Below are 21407 nucleotides of genomic sequence, written 5' to 3' on the forward strand. Positions count from 1 at the left end.
ACAAAACTAAATCATGGCATAACCCTCATACCTGAAATATGAGGAGCACAAAGGAGCACAAAACTAAAATATAGCCAGTGATAAAAACAATTACTTAAAAAAAGAAATTGACTTTGTCCCAGTTTCTTAAGCCCTTAGCTGGCTCAACATAGATAAAGTAGCTATGAAAGAACCAGTAAAAATTAGCCTGCATTTTATTTTGTGAAGAACACTGGGAAGTTGGCAAGAGGTAAGATTTTGCAGTGAAATAGGGAGGTGAACAAGTTGTAAATGACTCTAATATCTTCCAGATGGCATATTTTACTTGGGAACTGAGTTTAGAGTAATTAGAGGCATGTGAATTTCCTATAAATACTAAACTTCACCAGTTTGACACTAGAAAGCTCCATCGTCTCTGAAGCCTTTCAACTCCTAAGTGTTTCTTTTTCCCCACTTAAAGTGGAAGTCATGGATTTGTAAATTTGTCTTATTTGACAGACAGAAACCTTTTCCTGTGAAAATATAGCATTTTTCTATGCCAGAAAGTTATGAACTGAAGTTCCTCACTGAAGAGATTTAAAATTGAATGTTTCTTCCCAGAAGAGGTTTTCATTTTTATGTACTAGGATCATTATATTATAATTTATTACAGTGTGTGACAAGCAATGAAATCAGTGGAGTTTGCCCTAACTTCAAGATCAGATCTTTTCATTGGTAAAATGATTTTTGCAGATAGATATGCTGAAGACCTTAGCAGATGAATTTTGCTCTTACTTCCCCTAGGACTCTGCAAAACTGAAATGGTAAAACCTGGTCCACAGCCTCCGATTCTGCATGACGTTTTTACATTTATTCCTGGACTGAATCCTGGTGTTCGCATTTCTGTTGAAGAATTTTCCGGCTTTTATTTGTTGTAAATAGAATAGATATAAATAAATATAAAGAAAAATATTCTGTCACCACTTCCACCCTCTTTAGCCATATATCAGTGTAAACTGGCTTAGATCCATGGACATAAAGGGGCTAATCTCATTTGCAGCAGCTGAAGATCTCTCTGCTGTTCTCAGTGGAGCAGTATAGATAAAAGTACAGATATAATCTTGCTTATTTAGTTCAGATCTTCAGTTCTGCCAGTCCCAGGTATTCAAAAAACATGAGCCAAAAAACCAGAAGCATGTGATAAGATGAAGGATAATCAGATTTTAAAATAGTACTGATTATTTTTATTACTTCTGGGTTTTCAACTTTTATTGGGTAAGGTATGTTGTATATCAGATTCCCCTGTTCTGCAGAGAATTAAAAGCTTGATTTTAACATAAAAAGTCAAATCCCAAAGCATTAGATGATTCCAGAAATGAGTGTAATAACAAAACCGTTGCTAGCATTAGTTGTAATCAAACTGTTACAGTGGGTAACTGTAGATCTTCATTGATGTCTTTGTTACATCTTTTCTCTTTTTCTCTACAGCATTGTCTTGCACTAAAATAGAACCTCACTAGTTCATTCTTAATGGGGACCCACTGTCAGTTAATGGCATTAGTAAATTACTGAACAGTGGCCAAATCCCAATGGCCTTATTCCCAGAAATCTCTTAGTTTGACAGGAGCTCAGCATGAGTAACTTCAGTAAGTTTTGGCCCTGGATGAAGACCATGAAAACAGCAGCTTAGAGAAGACCAACTGAAACAAAAGCCTCCCATATTGACAAGTAAATTACAAATCATTAACTGATTACAAATTGCTAATTTAAATATCCAGCACTTCAGAGTACTGTGTGATTCAGATGATATACTGTTTCCCTCAGGGTGCTTCATCCATGCTGCAAACCTGCAAAGCCAAAACCAGCTTAAAAGATTCCTGCCATGGGCGCTCGCTCCCACCTCCCCTGTTTGCACAGAGTGTGCGTGGCCTGCCTGGTGCTAATTCAACTGTATGTGTGTTCCCACTCCAAGAAATGATCTCCTGGGGTTTCAAATAGATTTAAGAAAAAAAAAGAAAGAAAAGCAAAATGGTCATTTCAGTCATTCTGCCAAAGACATGTCCACACCAAGAGCTGACTTGGCAGGATGGAGGAAGACTTGGGAAGTCTTCTTGCAATGCGAGTTATCTCCCCTCTGTGTGGACACCACCACTGAGGGTCCCAACCACCCGCAAAGGGTGACGTGTCTCCTCAGGAGGGGGCTGCCTCTTCAGACCCCCCTCAGAGGTGTCACCTCAACAGGGTTGGGGACAGGAGCCCTGGAGAGCAGTCGGGCTGTGCAAAAGCTCTGATGTAGAGCAACCTGACAGATGCTGAGGTTCTGGGCAGAAAAACAGCCTCTTTGGGACTGTGCATAATTTTTTATTTTTAACAGCATGTGCTTCTTTTTCTTGTCACTAATAAACCGGGATTAAGGTTGGTATCCCTTGAGTGCCTGCCATTCTTAATCTCTTATTTAGCTCTAGGATACAGATTGCCTTGTACCACAAGCACTGCAGTAAATCCCACACCGCTAACCTTCAGTCACTAATGGGGCACAAATCCACAGAGCAGAACCACTTGAAACTTGTTATTTAACTTTCCTCTTCCAATGCCTTCTGTTCAGCTAGGATGGAGAATTGTGAGGAATAATAATAATAATTTAAAAAATGTTTATTATAAAATAAAGGCAAAAGAAAGATATATTCTGGGAAACAAATTCTCATAACTAAGGACAGTGTGTCCAGCATGGATAATTTGAATCATGGAGAGATTTAACAGCTTGGTGAAAGGGGAATCAGAGAAAGAAAGAAACAGAGAGGTGGAAGATGTTTTCATTCTAACAGGTGAATAACCAAAATATTCATAACCACCCTATAGGTGAATATCATAGTAGGCTGCAGAAAAATATGTCATATTGAGATGTAAATTATAGCTGCATATACTGAGTGTTTCATAATGTAAATTTAGATTTCAGCTGAGTTTCACATAGGTCTTAAGAAGGATTTTTTTAGGCAAAAGGCATAAGCTCTTGCTGCCCTAATAATAGGAAAATGTGCAGAAGCATGTAGCTTGGCAGAGCGGCTGGCTGCAGCACTGGCAGGGCTTTCCAGCACTCTCACTTCCCTTCACGTTGTGCTGTGGTGCATTTCAGTGGTCGCCAGCATGTTCACAACTGAAAACAGACGTGAGCACTGTTATCACCTACTAGAAAGTGGAAATGAAAAATCCACCAAAATCTGTATTCTGCAGCTGTTTATGTTTTTTTTTCATTGCCCATTGCTCATTTTTATAGGTATGGGTTGGCCTTTTCCTTGAACCTATAACTTACACTATAAAAAAAAAAAAAAAAAAAAAAAAAAGAGCATGCTTTTTGCAATTCCTTCAAGAATTTGCAGAAGAATTCTAGATTCCCTCATCACTCCAATGGGAATATTTCCCAGCCATTGCGTTGCTGAACCATAAAATTAGGACCGCCTAGTGAGAGCATGCCCAGGCACTGGCTGGGAGGAGTGGGGCAGCACAAGATCCCTACCCTGAGCTTCAGCAGGCTTCCCTTGAGAGACCATCCCACACAAAACTGAGTTTTATTACAATGCTAACTGAAAGTGAACACAAGCCGGAGAGACCCAGGCAAGCAAAAGGGAATGCTTTTTGCATGCTGACATAGCGGCTCCATGAACAAACCCACTGACAAACCACTGGCGTAGGCATGCCTTTCCTATTTTCACACATGAACTCACGCACTAGGCTTTCACCTGAAACTCTGAGCAATGGTTATCACTGTGTTTATATTTACATCTCCGTGCCATAAACCCTAAAGGACTATAACATTACAAGAAATATTTGCCACACCATTGGCAACAGTAACTGAGCGAAGAATTGCCAAGTGGGAAATCCGAATTTGCAAACTCAGTACTCTGGGCTGCATGCCAAGGCTGTCTGGGCGCTGCGGAGGTGACACGTTCAGGCTCCTCACAGGGAAGCCAATGTGCCAACTGCATCTCTGGCACAGCATCTTCTCCTGACATACTTATGGAGAAGAACTGCTACCAAGTCTAGAGGGAGATGCAAGCTGCTTTCTGAGCTTCCTTGGCAGAAACTCCACTTTCAAGTTGTGACTGTACTTTCCCTTATTTACAAGAACAGTTGTTTGTGATACACTACGGTCTCCGGTAGGATTTTGAAAAGTGCAGAAATGACAGTAGGACTTCGGTTTCCAAGGATAAACTAGTAAAATCCAAAGTTAATTTCCATATAACAAAAATACTCAGGTAATGCAACCCAGATTTCAGATGTTGCTGCCAGTGCGTGAGAATCCAAATCCATTTACTGGTTGTCAGGTGAAAGCGATGATCCCTAAAACATGAAGGTTGTAGGGCCGATCTCTAGTGCTTCCCTTTTTCAAATCTTACTTCATACCTGTTGTCTCACATCTAAACTTTTCTCTCTGTCAGTAATTTTTCAGAGCAGTAGGAAAAAAAAAAAAAAAAAGCCTCTAACCTCTGCAGGCCTACATGACCCATAACTTGCAAAATCCATTAGAAGACAGCCTTTTTGTAACCAAATTGTTTCATTTACAACTGCACATCAGCCAGAAAGAGCACTGTAAATTAGAGTTCTGTCACTATAAGGGACAAAGGAAAGGTGTGGGCAGGCTATTGCTATAGAGGAGGAAACCTGGGAGAGCAATAGAATTTAATTTGAATGTTTTTTGCCTAATATTATTTCATATAATAGCAAAGCTGGTACTTCACTGATTTTTTTAGTGGTATATGAAAGCTTTAGTAAGACTTTTAGTAGGACTGTAGAAGATCATTTATTCTTAAGGTGTAACAGAAGAAAGATGCTGAATTCAAACCTTTTTTTTTATTATTCTTTTTTTTTCTTTATACAAATAGTAAAAACATGTAAAATTGGATTAACATTTACAGATAAAATTGTTCATAACATGTAACAATTCAGCAGTAGAGTTCTCAATATTAATTTGAAAAAACAGGTACTTTTGAGGCTTGAGCACTGAATGGCACCTGGGTAACTGATGAAGTAATGCTGTCAGAGTAGAGCAAAGAATGTCACTCAAAATCAGAAAGGGGCTGACATATCTGAACCCCACTAATGTCAGATGATGTAAAACACACAAATAACTTTAAGCACCTGCTCTTGAGCTAGAAGAAAATTCTCTACATCACAGTGTTTGGAATACCGTGGTTTTGAGTGGTTACTCTTTCTCTTTAATAAGCAATTGAGGATATGGAGAAAGGTTGTCTAGTTAAAAAGTCTTAATGCTTGTTATTCCTTAAGGTCTGAAAACTAGCAGCTTGCAGCCTTGAGTGCATCCAATAGGTATTCCAGGGAACTTAGAGCTGGTATTCTTAAGTATATTTCTAATGGGAAAATAAAATGATAATAATAAAAAAAAAAAAAAGAAAGTCTTTCTGAAGTCTTTAATAACTCCTTTCACAACTTTCAGATCCTCCTATCCATCATAATGAAATTGTAGCAAGAACGGAGGTTTAATTAAAAAACTGCAGGTTACTCAAAGAGTTTGTAAAATTGACTCATAAATGAACATTTCCTCTTTGTATTCCCACCAATTTGAAAAGGGGCACTGAAGCTAACTAGCTGAGCAATTGCTACTAGAAAAATCAAATACATAGGGGGAAATGCAGTTAACACAATATTTCACACATGTTAATGCTTACAGTTCCATCAGTGTCAGCTTTATTTTCTACTTGATATACACCAAAGCTGGCACACAGTTTTAACTGATGAGGTAATGTCATTTTTAATTTAAGGAGCCTTAAGCCGACCACTTTAACTAGTGATATCATCTTTGCAGTTGTCTCACGGGACTTCATGTAAACCTAAGTAATGTGCCCTGGACAGTTTGGAACAGGGTTGTTAAAAATGACATTGGTCATCACAAAGACATTCTTTTTCCTTTGATCTCTTTAAAATGTCAGACGCTTTATTTTACGGTCATTTTTAGCTCTTCCTTGTATATTAATATGTTCAGAACATTTCAGTGAACCTAATAGCAGAATAAAGGTCTAAATAAATTAATGGCTACTTTTTAATGTCAGTTGTAGTAAGCTAATGAAAAGTAAATGAGATTGTCTGGCTAACAGCAACCTGTTAAGTAAAACAGCAGCATGCCTGAGATACAAAGAATTACAGGCAGAGAAAAGCCTTTCACTACAATCCAACAGAGACCAGACCAGAACCCAGCCTCCAAATGCCACCACATTTTAGGAAAAGATTAAACCAATTCTTCAGACTGTGTGTGCCCCTCCTTCCCACCTAGGGTTGAGTGAAATCATCTGCTAATAAAACTTAAAACCCGACTTGTCTCCGCACCTGCAGCTCATGCCTCTCCGTGACCATGATGCTCATTTGTATTCTCCAGGCTGGCTCAGTGCACCAAGCTGCCAAGCTCTCCCCAGCCCACTGAAATCCTATTTGTGAGACCCAGCCTCACGTGTTGGTATTTCTGGTCACCCAGCTGAGGAACCCTAACATGACTGGTGCTCTCAGGCCTATCATTATTGCATATTATTGTTTTTTCTTATGAAGTCCTTGAGAATCTAGCAAGTAGCAGAGAAGGATTTAGCCCAGCCTGTTCAGTAATCATATGCTAAACAAGCATGAATATTGTAGCGTGCTCTTGATTCAAATACCTAAGCAAAGGTGATTTGTAATGAAACAAGTTTTTTTCTGAGAAAACTGAAGTGTTGCGATTGATGTGTGGATTTTGAGATTCAAAATTATTTGTCCAAATAACAGGGAAGATAACAGATTTTTCTATCACTGATCTGCAACATGATGGAGTTTTGAAGAAAAACTAATGTTAGGGATTTATTTATTATTCTGTGGACATATGTTTGGAGGACAGCATATGGAAATCAAAGTATTGTTCATAAAGAGATCCAGCCAAAAAGACATTTTTGAATTCATAACAGAACTTCACAGTTTGAAAAGAATGCTATGCATTATGTATTGATAACAACACTACACAGACAAAGGAACACAATTTAATAATACAGAATTGTGCTCATGAGATTTCCTTTTTTTTTTTTTTCTTGTTAATTGGTTACTTTAGCTGACATTGTCTGCAAGCATAATGGACACCATTCTTCCTAATAGTTCCATGTTGCCAGATGATGTCTACAGACATAATGTAGTCCATTTTAATTATTTCATTTTGCTTACATCTTTCAGCATAATGCATTTTCCAAGCAAGCTAGCATTTTTCTTGATTATCTATGTTGTGTTACAGTTTCTAAATTAATTAGGTCTCCTTCTTTCCTGGAACTTAAAAGTTTCTTCCTTCCATTTATCTACCAGGTATGATTATGTTGAAGTGATTGATGGAGATAATGCTGAAGGACGCTTATGGGGAAAGTACTGTGGAAAAATTGCTCCCCCTCCTTTGGTGTCTTCAGGACCATATCTTTTCATTAAATTTGTTTCCGACTATGAAACACATGGAGCAGGATTTTCTATCCGTTACGAAGTTTTCAAAAGAGGTGAGAAACAATTTATTGTTATATAGCTCATACTTTGTGATTTTTGTTTTCATCAAAAAGTTCACAATAATTTTGGAATGGTGGAAATGTGGGAAAATGCTTGAAAGAGAAAATTGTATTACCCTTGTCATTGCAATGTGGGGCGTGTATTCAATGGCTGTAAATGATTATGAATCCAATGGGTCAGCTGCATTTGAGGATTGACTCCTCTGGGTGTAATCTGATAGTCTTCATCAGCTGTTTTTTTGGATCTTCTTAAAACCATTAGCTTTCTTCCTTTTTTGTGATAATAATTGCTGTATAATTTACAATGTTACTGCCTTAACAGCACTGTAAACTTCTGAGTCTCAGTCTTATTGTGGTTAGGGCTTTGCTCTGCATTCCCAACAGGCAGCTGTGAGCTCAGAAAGGACCAGAGTACACATGGGCAGCAGATGATGTTTCTGTTCCTTTCACAAATCATGTTTGGGAGGTAAAGGAGTGGGGAAGGTCACACAGTTCAGAAATTTGTCCTACTGGATGCTTGTGCAGGGAGCACAGATAGTGGTATAGGGTGCAAAAAAAGCCCAGAGAAACAGTCCAGGGTTAACCAGACTTATAGACAGTCTTTCTTTGATAATTCTCTGAATCAATAGCTATAAGGACCATGAGATAATTTTTTTGGCATATGCTTTCCCTATAGCTGGATGGAGATAAATTATTTATATGTCCCATTTCTGAAGAGTATAGGACCACAACCAGATAGTCTACAAAAAAACAAGAAGCTTAAGACAAGGCAAAGCCAACCAACCAACCAAAAATAACTATTGACTTCAACATCAATGATATGAGTCATATTTACAAAAGCAGATAAAAACTCCAAATTTCCAATGCAAACCACTCCCAAACAGTGCTACGTTTTCAGAACTAGTTCAAGTCCCTTTTACATACCTAAATCAGAGCTGGATTTTCAGTTGTCTTCTGCACACACATTTGGCAGTAGCCGTACTGTTAATGAGGAGAATCTCAGTAGTGAGGTCTCTCTTCAGTTGCACACAAATGCTGCTCTGCACAGTGTTAACTGGGGCCACAGACCTCTTGTTCACCATCCTCCTTGTCTGTAAATCCACTCTTGGCTCCCAGAAATTCTTTTGGTGACCTTCAGGGTCAAATTTTTTTGAAAGAGCTCAGCATCCAACGACACCAAGCTTTCCTGAAAAATATCTCTATTTATTTTGGTGTCTTTAGGAGGCTAAACTCTTGAAATTGTGTCCTGAAGTTTCTCAGTGCATATATATATACAGTACCATCTTTCATAAAGACCAAGGCTGAAACATGAGAACAAGTGAAAGAATGGCCCATGAAACAATCTATTTTAGTAACTGAGTGTTTTCAAGAAGAAAAGCTTTTATTTATTTTCTAATAGTGTAGTGGCAAGTCAGAACTCTGACAGGAATGTTGTGCTTATTTCCTTGTGTGGTCATTTACATTTCTCAGTGATACACATTAAGCACGTTAAGTTGGCATTATGAATGTGATTTTACACACACAGAAGTCAGCAAACTCAAAATTATGGCTCCCAGAGCAACTTTAACTCTAGTTCATTCCACATAAATTGTTTATTAAGGCAGAAAAGTTATCACCAGGTACAACATTAGAAAAAGCTGTGTGTACACAAAGGGTACAAGTTATAGGTGCTGTGGGAACACATCCCTTTTTAACTTCTAAGTTAATGCATAGATGCTATTCCAAATTTGCATTTTAATTTCTGTACCAAATAAAGCTGACCAGTTTACCCTGTTATGCAGACGAAGCTCAGATGTGCACACCAGACTAGCATGCCCTGTTTTAGCATATTCACCACCTCACTTATCATTTCCCAGACATGAGAAGCATTAAAATGATCCCAATCCGAAGCTGCTATGGCACTGAGACAAAGGCTGAGCTGCACGCCAGCACTCCTACATCCCAAGATGTGAGAGCATCTTTAGTTTTAGAAAAGAAAAATTACATTACTCTACCTGTGCACTAACCTGAATCCTAAACCAGTAGGTTCCTGAAAATCCTAAACCTGTAGGTTCCAGATTCAGCTGAATCCTGAACCTAGACTTAGCACATGTGATAAATGATATTTGCATTATGGACTTTGAGAGTAGGATCTGCCTTTACTTCTCATACAGTTCCTGAGCCATCAAAACACTGAAGGAGATATTGAGTTCCAGAACAATATGAAATCCATATTGCCTAATGTTTAGCTCACCTGAAATATTCCTTATTTTGGCTCTGACAGCCATTCTCCCATAGGATGGGTGAGTGGCCTACTGACTAGAAGAGGATCAAGATAGCTCACGTCCAACATTCCAAACCTTAATTTATAGTGTAATTTGAAAGAAAAGTCAGTGTCAACCAAGAAGGCAAATGGTCTTCTGGCTCAGTGACACCTATAGAGAGCAAATGAAATGATCCCTTTCTCTTTCTTTGCTCTCACTTTTGTCTCCTGTCCCTTCCCTTCAGCTCATCCCTTTTACTATGTTGCATGCACACACACACATGTAATCTCTCTGCCTCAGAAGTATCTATTTTGTTAGGTCTCTGCAAGAGCCTTTTCTGCCAGTTTCCCATGAAGATTACTTCATGGAGTACCTTGTAGCCTCAGTGTTGATTTAATTCCTGGGGTTTCTTCACAGTGTCAATAATGGGTCAAAATCTGCGGCGGGCATTTTAGTGAAGCAGCTCTTCTCAAAAAAGTTTTTTGTTTCTTGCACCAGATTGGCTTGAACATGTTTAAAACACTGCAAGCTGGTACTGAGATGCCATGTGTGAGTGTAAGAAGCCTGATGATCACGCACTCACAGAGCCAGGATTTGGCTGTATTTAATAAAGCAATAATGATACTGGCTTACATTTTATATTGCATCTTTTATTGGATTCCAATATGAGTACAGAGCACTTTATGCTATGAATGGCATACTCCAAAGCTATTTTATCCTGGAACAGCAGCTACTGGTGGGAGTGTGGAGCAACAGCTAGGATATAACCCTCCCATACATGACAAGGAGACAAGAGAATGACAGGGAGAGAAGAGAAATATCCGGCTAATGTGTATGGGGGCGATATAATTATAGGCAAAATGTAATTTCCCAAATTGGAATGGGTCAGGTTACGTGAGCATTAATATCTACATCTTCCAAAATATGCCATGAAGTGTTCTGAATATTGATGTGATAGCTCAAGCATTTCCCATCAGTGTCTGTTGAAGGACAAAAATACCTGAACTGACTAAATTCTTTCAGCCCTCTCTCTTGCATTCTGAATTTACTTGGGAGGTGTCCAAATCTGTGGGGGGTAATATGTTTGGCACATTCACAAGGAAAACATTTTCTATGGTGAAGTAAGAGTATTCATATATGCAACAAGCCAGAATGTTTTCCTTGAATGATCTGTGTTAAGCATTGGAAATCCTCTAAGGCTCCTGACTACAGTCTCTAAGGAAGCTGGGCATCCTCATCCACGCTGAAAGCTCACACACACTCATTCCCCAGCACAGACCTGTTGCAACCAAACTCTGTTGCCTGTGTCTTTCTTTTACTCCATGTCAGAAGAGAATCATCTGAGTCATCCTACCCAAACTCCCCAGGTCAGCTGCCATCCACAGATGTCCCAAACCCTGTAAATCACTTTCCATTAAACTGGGAGTGTCAAAAGTCAGAGAGAGGGGTACCTGAGTTGACCCCATGGGAAGATGCGTGGGCAGTACCTGCGGCTTATTGCAAGCACACCTGCAGATGTGGGATCCATAGAGAGGTTTCCCGAGGGACTTAAACAAAGGAGAAACATGATCTGTCAACAAGAGATGGACTCTGGTTTTTGTCCCTTGTATTCACAAAGGCAAGTCCAGTGACCTGCCCTCGCATCTCCAGCACCACTTTCCTGCTCTACCAAGAGCAGTGCTTGGAACATCACTTTATGCTATGGTGGGGACACTGGGGAAACCAATGTGTCAACATTGACATTAGGTGACTTCTAGCAACACCGCCTGTAATCACACAGTTTATCATGCCTGCACTAACAGCAACATTTTACTGGTGCACCTGTGTCAACACCACTCAGAATGAGTCATTCACCCTTGGTACATGTACGAATTACCTTTCACATTTAGTTTGTCAAGGAGGCATAGGTCACATCTGGCAGAGTTACTGAGTCAGTGCTCCAGGAATCTGAAACCACTACTCCCTCTACTGAATTCACTCACCCACTTTTGGAAAAAAAATATAATCTATTTCACCAATAAAAGCTTGTCAGCCACAAGATTTAAAGATTTGAGCTTGAAGGGGCTATAATTATTTCTCTAGGGCTCTGTCGAGATTTCTGCAGCTTACACTTTCATTGTTCCCACATGACTTTGTATTTGTCATAATTTTTTCTAGAGCTGGTACAAGTTTTCATATTGTTCCATACAAATTGAAAATTGGAGATCAGACAGCGTATGTGAATTGCGCTTTAAAACCTGACTAGCAGTAATATGAGCAAGCTGGCTGAATGATTAATACAGTGATTAAAATGAGGTGTTTCATTGAAAAGCCACCTTTGCTGCTGGAGAGACAATACAGCCTAATTTGTTTTCCAGCAAACTACTTTGCTTAGTAGCATAGTGTTAACCCAGGTGATTTTTTCTCTCTCTTGTAGGACCTGAATGCTCCAGAAACTTTACTTCATCAAGTGGAGTGATAAAGTCCCCTGGATTCCCTGAAAAATATCCTAACAGCCTTGAATGCACTTATATTATCTTTGCACCAAAGATGTCAGAGATTATACTGGAATTTGAAAGCTTTGAACTAGAACCTGATTCAAATACCCCAGGGGGAGCGTTCTGTCGCTATGACCGATTGGAAATCTGGGACGGATTCCCTGATGGTAAGAGAAAAATGGACTGTGATACACATAACCATTACTCCACAGTGTGCTGCAGAAGGCATATTCTCATTTTTTTTAATGCCAGAGTAGAGAGGTCCTTGTTTGATTTATATGAAATGAGTTGAATTAAAGAGAAATGGGGAAAACGCTCCGTAAATTCATTCAGTAAAGCATATCACATTGTGAAGGACTTTTTTTAATGAAATATATGTAGTTTTGAACAGTTGGCTTGGGGAAAAAATATATTTTTAGAGGGAATTTGTGATGGACTTCCTACACTAAAATAAGTTAAATGAGAATTGTCCAGTAATTTCCAAAATCTTGCACAAATTGGAGTTCAGGTACTAACTCTCCAGCCTGAGGAGGAATTGGGTTTCAGGACTGCTGTCCAAGCAGAGAATTTCTTTGCCAGAGCAAATGTGGCATCCATGCAATTCCAGTCACACACACTGAACAGTTCCCCAGGTCAATAGACAGTCCCATTGCCATTCAGGTGGCATTGGTGATCAGGCACCACAGGGTTCCTCTCCGACAGTGCTCTCTCTTCCAGCAGTATAAACAAATCCAAAAGCTTTATCTTACTTTGCTAATTTATAATCTCTGATTAGCTGGGCACACGTGCCAAGGTGGGTGTTTTGGTGCCTTTCTGGTACGTACTTCTCTGGCATCTCAGTAATTTTCCACTTAGTTATTGACCACACTTGACTTTGTGTAATTCCGTAAGTGCCTAACTAGATATTAGCTAACTTTATGGACCCAATGAGCCCTCATTTCACCCCACATCAAATCTCATATCCCCTTTTTACACTGAGTCTGGTAAACAAATTAGCTGTGTGATTTCTTTATTTTTTCATCTAAGTCAATTGACCCACAATAGCTAAGTCCCCTCTAGGTAGGACAACCATGGACCCAGCTAGGTAGGCTGCAGCCTAAAAGGGGCTGCTCAGGCTGAGTACTTAATCTTTAGGATGGCCAACCACCCATACAAATTGTGCAAACCTCTATGTAAAACTTTTTGTGATGCCTTTTTCACTATTTCCATGTATGGTGCAGACTGATAAAGAGAAGCATCATGTAGCTGCCTTTTTTCTTCTTTCTTCTGTAACTTGTTGCAAAATTCATTGACTGATGAAAATTCATGATTGAAGTTGTTTTGTTGGGTGCTAATTACAGATATTTCAGTTTTCTGCTGGTGTGCTAACCCATATTAATAGATATTTTCTGGCAGTTTCTACAAACTGTTAATGTTACATCAATATTTAATTTAAATGAAAACATAAATTCAGGAACATATTTTAATAACACATCTAAGCTTGCCTGCTTTCCTAGATATATCACCAATATCATTTTAATTAAAGTATTTATTGAAGCTGTGGTAAATAGGTATGTGCTTTTTAACATATATTTGTTCTTCCGTTTTGTTTTATGCTTAATGGTTTTATCATGGCTCTTTTCAATCCACTCCAATAAATAGCAAAAAAAGAGCCATAACAGTAACTGAAATACTACTTAGTATTTAATGCCTCAGTTAGGAAAACAGTATTCTAACAACACAATAATGATGTCTGGAACATTTAATAATAGCTTTATTTGTATATAGGCCAAATCTTTTCAAGCTAAATTCCTGTAGAACTTGGATTTCAACTGACTTGTGAAAAGATGATCCAATCAATCTATTTATGTGTAATATTACCAAAAAGAAATGCATTATTGTTAGTGTCAGAGGGTTTCAAAGTGGTAATTTCCTGGTTCAAGAAAGTGACTGAGCCATACTGAAGAGCAATTAACAGGCGTTATCTGCCTTCCAGTTCCCCCACAAACTGTCTAAATCCAAAATGCTTCTGACATCCAATAAGGGTGTTTACATGTTTGTAAATATTCAGCTGAATTTGTAGACTAGAAAGAAATGTTTCCTTAGATACAAAATGTTGGAGCTTGTAGTGGTTGTAGGGAAGCATTTCCTATATCATTTCACTGTGGGATGTTCTTTAGCCAGCACTCAGGATCTTGTTTAACTTAACAAAGGCAGAGAGGATGTGATTGTTTCTGTATACATGCATCATGGGATGAATACTTGAGAGGGAGAACTATTTCAGCCAAAGAACAAAGATGACACAGGAAACTGATGGTATGATCTGGCAATAGACTGAAGATAGGGGTGGAAGGAAAGAGAGGCAACATAAATCTAGTTTGTATCTGCATGGAAGTAGTACATTTCTGAAAAATATTCAAATAATGTGGCTGCCTTTGAGCAAGGGAGGCTCTTCCAGGATGTTCCTGTTTCCCTATAGTCCATGAAACAACATTTTAAAAGTATGTTTTGAAGCACCAGGCTTGAGGAACAGTCTCTGGTTGTGTGTACTGCTTAATCATTGGCATGCTCCCTTGCACAGTTTTAACCCACATCACCTTACAATTCCCCATGTAATTCCCAAGCATGGTCTGGAGGGCAGCAGGAGCTGGGGACTGTTCCCAGCAGGCATGCTGGTTATGATCATCCTGCTACAAAAGGAAGAGCCATATGGGAGCGAGCTATTTCACACTGCTAGTCTGGTCCCAGGAACAGTCCCTGGCCACTGACCGCAGGTCCAGAGGATGCTCCCTGGCCAGCTTTATTGCATCATGTGGACATAGCCATAAAGAAGGAAGCTATTTCACTACATTACTGCTCACATGCCCAGTTGAGGTAGAGGTTAAAGCCCCCACTGCACTACACTTATATAAACACAGAGTAGAAGGATGTCTAGCTCTAATAATGGGGCAGACAGATGGCCTTAGGGGAAAGCAATGTACAAGGAGTTTAACACTTTGTTTTGTTTTACTATAAACTTTTATTCTAAAAATGTTTGGGAAAAAATGTATGTCCTTCAGTTCAAGTCCCCTGAACACAGTCCCCCCAACACAGCTCTAGTTTGCAGAGATTATGATTTTTATTTTTATTTATTTTTTTAATAATATGACACAGAGACAGAGAGAGAGAGAGAAATTTTCTCTTAAATAAAGAATAACAGAGATATTTAAAAGGATATTTTTCTTCAGAAAATTCACCAGCAACCATAATGATCATTCATGAAGAAGTTAATTCTGAAATCTCTGTCATGTTCATGAAGTCCTCAGCCTTCCTGGTCATCCTTTTAGTTGATTGAATCTGGCAGGTGCTGAGTAATTGCATCTTGATTCTGCAAAACAAGTACTTATCTTTGGAACACGAGTGGTTAGACTCACTTCAAAAGGAATTCACAGAGGACTCTTACAGGTCTGAAGTTAAGCACTAGTGTAAGTGTTTTGCCAGTTCAGGATGGGAATGTTAGGCATTCAGGAATGCCTTAATCCTGGTATTTTGTTTATACCTAACTGTATGCCATGGGAGCCCTTTGGTCTATTCTTTAAAAGAAAGCAAAAAGTGAAACACATTGGAGAATATTTGGGGATTACATGTGCATTTTGCAAATATTGTGCAGAAAAGGGACAGTGGTTTGAAGACAGTAACAGGTAAAGCAGGAGCAGGAGAGAGTAGGTCACAGAATAGAAATGTATGATTTTTAATAAATAAACTAGACACCAAAAATGTCTTTGCCCAAAGCACAAATATACCTCAGCGAGCCTTGGCCAAGAACAGTCCATTGATGACTTTGAAGAAAAATAGCCCACTCAAAACCAGGACTAGCTTAAGTGATAGATTGCACATATTCATCATGCAGCTCTCTTTGAAACTCTATAGACTGTCTACTAGGGCTCAAAAGTAATTTAAAGAAGTTTACATACGGCTTGAGAACCACAGGCTAAGCATTGCTGCTTCGGTCAATACCACAAGAGCTTCCACTGAATTACAGAGCAAAGCAGGAGACTTTACTGCAGTTGTTAACATCAGTGCAAATGAAGGTTGCTATTAATCTGGATGTTTTCCTCCTCTATTGTGGTTGCTTTCTACACTTTTGTGAGAAACCATTACGATATAAAAGTGTATACAAGCTCAGTGTGACTAGTGGACTGTGAGAACAGGATTCATTTTTCAATTCTTTTCTCTTTAGCATCCTAAATAGTGTGCAAATGTTTTTCTAATAACAATCACACTGCTGTGAAAGTACTGTTCACAGCACACCAGCACACTTATAAAGGCCAACTTTAAAATTCAGTAAAACATCTAGTTAACCGAACATTTCTTCTAATATTTTAGGATATTTTTCTAATATTCTAAAAATATATAATATTAAACATATTCTAATATTCTAATAAAATATAGTATTTTTCAGTGTTTTTTAAAAATTATTATTGTATTCCAAAAGCTCAGTTTTCAACCAAAAGGACAAATACAGATTTCAACAAGTCTCAAAATTAGCTGATACTTATAGTCTTTGAAGGCTAGAAGGGCAAAGGGCAGATTTGGAATTAATTTCACCTTTTATGCTGTCAGTTGTATGAAGCAAAAGAAAAGAAGAATAAGTAGGGAAGATGTTTCTGTTTAGCCTTAAGCCGTCAACCATATTCTATACAGATGATAATTCAGATCCTGTAAACCTTCACCCGTATTTACTAAGAATAACCAAGGATTTATTCAAGCACTAAAATTAGACTCTGCATTTTGGGGAAAGCTTGTAAAACATCTTTCTCGGTTATTCCTCCATCATTTAATCTGAAGGTAGCTGTTTTCTACTACAACATACCATGCCAGTGGACAGAGGAGCCAAAGTCTCAGAAACAGCTAAAGCATGTGCAGTCAAGTGAAGTAGCAGGCTCACAAAAATGCCTCTGTTCTTCAGGTAATGTAGAAATGACCTTGAATGAGGATATTTCCAAGTGGCTTATATTTGGAGTAAGCTTTCCTGTGGGATGCCAGCAGTGACATGATGGTCTACAGGCAGAGCCTGCAAAGAGCTTTCTGGGCCTAATGACTTTTCAGCACCTGTTAGCCTAAAATTCCCATCTGGGGCTGTATCTGGTCTATTATGAAAGCTCTTCTCAGGTCATAAAGAAGAGTCAGAAAAAAGGAAAAAGGCAGGAAAAAGAAGAATTTTAGTTGTGTTAGCTATTTATATAAGAAAAGTAAGAATCTCTGTTTGATCCAGTTCTGCTTAAATAAATACCGTATTAGCTCAGACAAGTAAGGTTTACATGTTGTGCAAAAAATTCAGTACCTTTTTCTGTCATGTTCTGCAAGTTTTTGGCTCCCGCATCTACACAGCTAGCAAAGGGTACTGTGATAGCAGGGCCAATCTGCAGAAGACTGAAATGCAGAAACATTAAATGTGTCTTAAAATTATAAACCAGTGAGTCATGGGGAATCTTAAAGCCTGTCTGCATTAAACAAAGTTCTCTTCTGTTTGTCATTTCAAAGAGGCTTCCCCGCAGGAAATGGGAGGAAGGAGGCTCAGAATGCCCTAACATGATGGCCTTATACTCCCTGTTTTCTTGCAGTTCAGAGCAAGATCAGTGGCTGTAATGTCAAAAGACCATCATGTGAAAGAGCAGGATCAGCGTTGTTTACACATACAGAATTATATATATGTGTGTATATATATATATATCTCAGAACTGCAGCAATTAGAGCCTGAAGTGGGGTATTATTTCATGTTTTAAAAAGGCTAGTAATGGTGACAGTCCAAAACAAGTACTTTCTTGCTACAGATAATAAAACTGATTACTAGATAATGATTACTAGAGTGAGAAAGAATCCAAATCATATGCTCTATAGGGTGTTCCACACTGTCAGTACCTCATTGAACAACCCTGGGGAAAAAGGGCTGGACTGGCAGGTACTCTAAATGCCCTAAGATTGCCAAAGTAACTGAAGAGTAACTCTGGCCAGAATATGGTTTGAAAAATAGATGCTGGCAGGAAAAGCTATATCATATGAGCTCTCTCTTTCTGGCAACTTGAAGGCCTTACAGAAATGTGTAGCTTACATAATGAAGTTATTCCAAGCTAGAACTGTTTTACTTGTTGGAAAATGCCAACGAATGACTAAAAAATGATGTTAGCTGTGGATTTTCTTTGAACTGTGAATAATTAGGATATATAAACATTTTATATTTTAAACTGAAAGTTAAATGGAGTTACTAGAGATGTGACAAGGTGTTAATTTAAGCCTGGAAACCAGCGGTGTAAGCATTAGAATGACGTTCTCTGATTAGTTTTATGATTGACTCCATGCATGGCGTTTTAGCATTATCTGTTCTTATTGTTTGTAAGCACAGATGTATCACTACTCAACAGCCTAGAGACCTATCTGTAGGGAATGCTCAAGTGCAAGAAGGCCACATATGTTAGTTGTGATTTGAGTAGCTTAATTAAGGGAAAAGATTATCTCACTGCACAGGAAATCCAGAAAAATATCAGGAACCAGTTTATATATTATTAACACCGAGAGAAATCATGTATATGTGCATGTGTGCTTGTTCTGTAACATGGAGATATACTTAAGAAATCCTTGCACTTTTGAACGGATTAATGTTTTCCTCTTGAATTCTTTTACAATATTCTTTAATATTGAGCATATGGGTGAACAATCCATGAGGATATCCTGAAAGTCTAAATAGGAGGGGAAAAAAAAGAGAATTTGGTCATTGCCTCAATGCAAGAGCAATTTTTTAATTTTTTTTTTCCCAAATTTGCTATAAAATTAACAGATTGTCTGCAGCATTGGGCATAAATCCTGGAAAATGTTGTCTGAGCTTTTCCCAGAGCTAAGGTTATTCAGCATCTTGTTGGCTGGGTGGGCAAATCAGGACATTCAGATGTCCTTGTCATAAATAGGTGCTTCAACCACACTTTGGAAAATACTTTTGCTGTTTTGTACATGTAATTTTGTGCATCATTGCCCTCTCTGTGCACTTTAAAGGATAAGTTTTTGAAATCCTGGTTCTTTACGTTTTCAGAGGTTTTATGGAGTGTTATCTGGAACATTTTAGAAGTAAGATTACTGGGGCAGGGTAAGAAATTTATTGTTCATTGCTAAGTTATTGATGAGGCTGTGATTTTAAACGGTTGTAGAGGTTCACTTATTCCTGCTGAGGGAATCTCTTTGGGAAGCTATTGTAGTGTCATCTATTGTTGCAGCAGAAGTGGTAGTTTACTATTATATTCTGTCTTTTTGCAGTTGGCCCACACATAGGGCGCTATTGTGGGCAGAACAACCCAGGCCGCATCCGCTCTTCAACAGGGATTCTTTCAATGGTATTTTACACCGACAGTGCAATAGCAAAAGAGGGATTCTCAGCAAACTACAGCGTGTCGCAGAGCAGTGTATCGGAAGGTCAGTATTTATCCATCCTGCAGAGCTTCTTGGAAAATATTCTCTGTTATGTCTTCTTCTTGCACACCAGGTGTTGCATGAAACTTTAAAGAAACTGTAAATAAATAAGATGGTGGGGGAGGATTGGTTCTGTTTTTTTCTGTTTTGTTTTGTTTTGTTTTTATGTACAGCTACCCTTTGAAAAGCTGTTTTCCTTGCAGTTTTATTCCTCAGTATTGCCAGGAAGTTGGAAGAATTATCATTAAAAACTGTGTTGACCGAGGAAACACAGGAATGCAGGGCAATTGAACGGTTACATTAAAACAACGAAACATGAACAATGAATGCACCATCCAAAGCCTTCTTTTATTACATGGAAAAAGCTTTGATGATTGATTTCTTGAATAAAAAGAACCCATTTAATAATACATGCTCCTGTTAAACCATTTAATAAGCTATCTAAGCTTTGTTCTCTGTCTGTTACTTTTCTCCCAGTTGCCTCATTTTCATGCTTACTCTTTGCACAGAGAATGAAACCAAGTGAGGGAGACACAGGAAAATAATGGGCTGTGTTACAACATGTCCTTGCAGATTTCCTTGCTTTGCTTGATGATAAAACACTTTAAATCAAACTCTCTGTGACTGAGTTTTGAGTAGATTCAGAGTTGATGTAGTTGTTTAGTCAAAGAAGGAACAAAGGAAAAATCAGTAAACTGAAATTATTCGTGTCTCTCCTCACCTCTCCTTTGTCCTTGCATCTTCATTAGCTTCCATGTAGATGCATAACAAGGAGGAGGTAATGGGACATACCCCAGCTGGCATGGATGGGAAGAATCCACCAGACTGGACACCTGTTTTTTAGATATTGTAATATGACACCAACCTACCTTCACTTGTGTCCTCTGTAGTGGCTAATCCTTCTGATTCCAAGCTGAAGTTGATTTACTTGAAGTCTTACCCTAAAGTAGTTCAGTTTCAGTACTTCACCCGAGGCCCCTACTACACTGAAGCAGCAGGGAAATGGGGAAATGGGTGCTACATGCACAGAAGCAATGAGCTGTAGCTCTCAAAGCTCAAGACTGCATTTGCTCAACAGATGAGGTGAATCAGAGGCAGCAGCAGAACAAGCTTCCCATAGTAACACAGAAATGGTAGCCCTGACCTTAGTAATGAATCCAGACAGCTATCTCTAGTAGGGGGTCTTGAAAACTTTGACTAAGCACCCACCCCTCTCTTAGAGACACAGCTACTTCTCTCAGATCCAGACAAGGTGTGCTAAGAACAAGTATGTACCCAAATGTCAGGGCCTCCACTTCACACACTGGCATTTTATCTTAAGCTACCAGTGAAGGAATGATTTATATATATTAATGGTGAAGTTCCCAAAGTGAAGTGTAGGCACATGTTCGGCCCTTGCAATGCGGGCGGTAAATCCCTGGCAGAGGTCCACAAGCAGCTGTTTCTGAGGATCCATCCAAGGCCACTGGCTTCTATTGCTTCAGTAGTAATATCTTTTTGAAGAGTGAGAAAAGAATTCAGACTGCATGCCCTATCAGCCTTTGAACTCACTATATTGACTGTATTGTCAATTGACTCTAAATTATCTAGGTAATTTTTGTGTCAACAGAATGAGATTGAATGGAGATGGTCAACTCTATAAAATACAGCACATTACAGAATAGGTGGTAATTCCCTTGTGTCAATACTCTTGTGACCTGGATTCAAATTTAGTTGATCTGTTTCTTTCCAGTGTCCAGGACATAAAGAGAATAGCTTGAATTTTGATAATATTTTTAAAATATTTTACACTTTTTGTA

General features: G+C 38.7%; 1 protein-coding gene across 5 annotated transcripts in view; it reads left to right on the forward strand.

The window, feature by feature from the left end:
• The window catches only part of NRP1 (neuropilin 1), a 111046-nt gene that overhangs the window by 38264 nt on the left and 51375 nt on the right, over positions 1 to 21407 (forward strand). For all 5 annotated transcript variants that reach the window (XM_035319503.1, XM_035319506.1, XM_035319504.1 and 2 more), the window contains 3 exons: positions 7285 to 7466; positions 12132 to 12359; positions 19456 to 19611. In XM_035319503.1, the coding sequence (XP_035175394.1) occupies positions 7285 to 7466; positions 12132 to 12359; positions 19456 to 19611 (566 nt within the window). The remainder of the gene's footprint in view (positions 1 to 7284; positions 7467 to 12131; positions 12360 to 19455; positions 19612 to 21407) is intronic.

The sequence above is a fragment of the Oxyura jamaicensis genome, chromosome 2 (genome assembly GCF_011077185.1).
Source record: "Oxyura jamaicensis isolate SHBP4307 breed ruddy duck chromosome 2, BPBGC_Ojam_1.0, whole genome shotgun sequence".
NCBI classification, from domain to species: Eukaryota; Metazoa; Chordata; class Aves; order Anseriformes; family Anatidae; genus Oxyura; species Oxyura jamaicensis.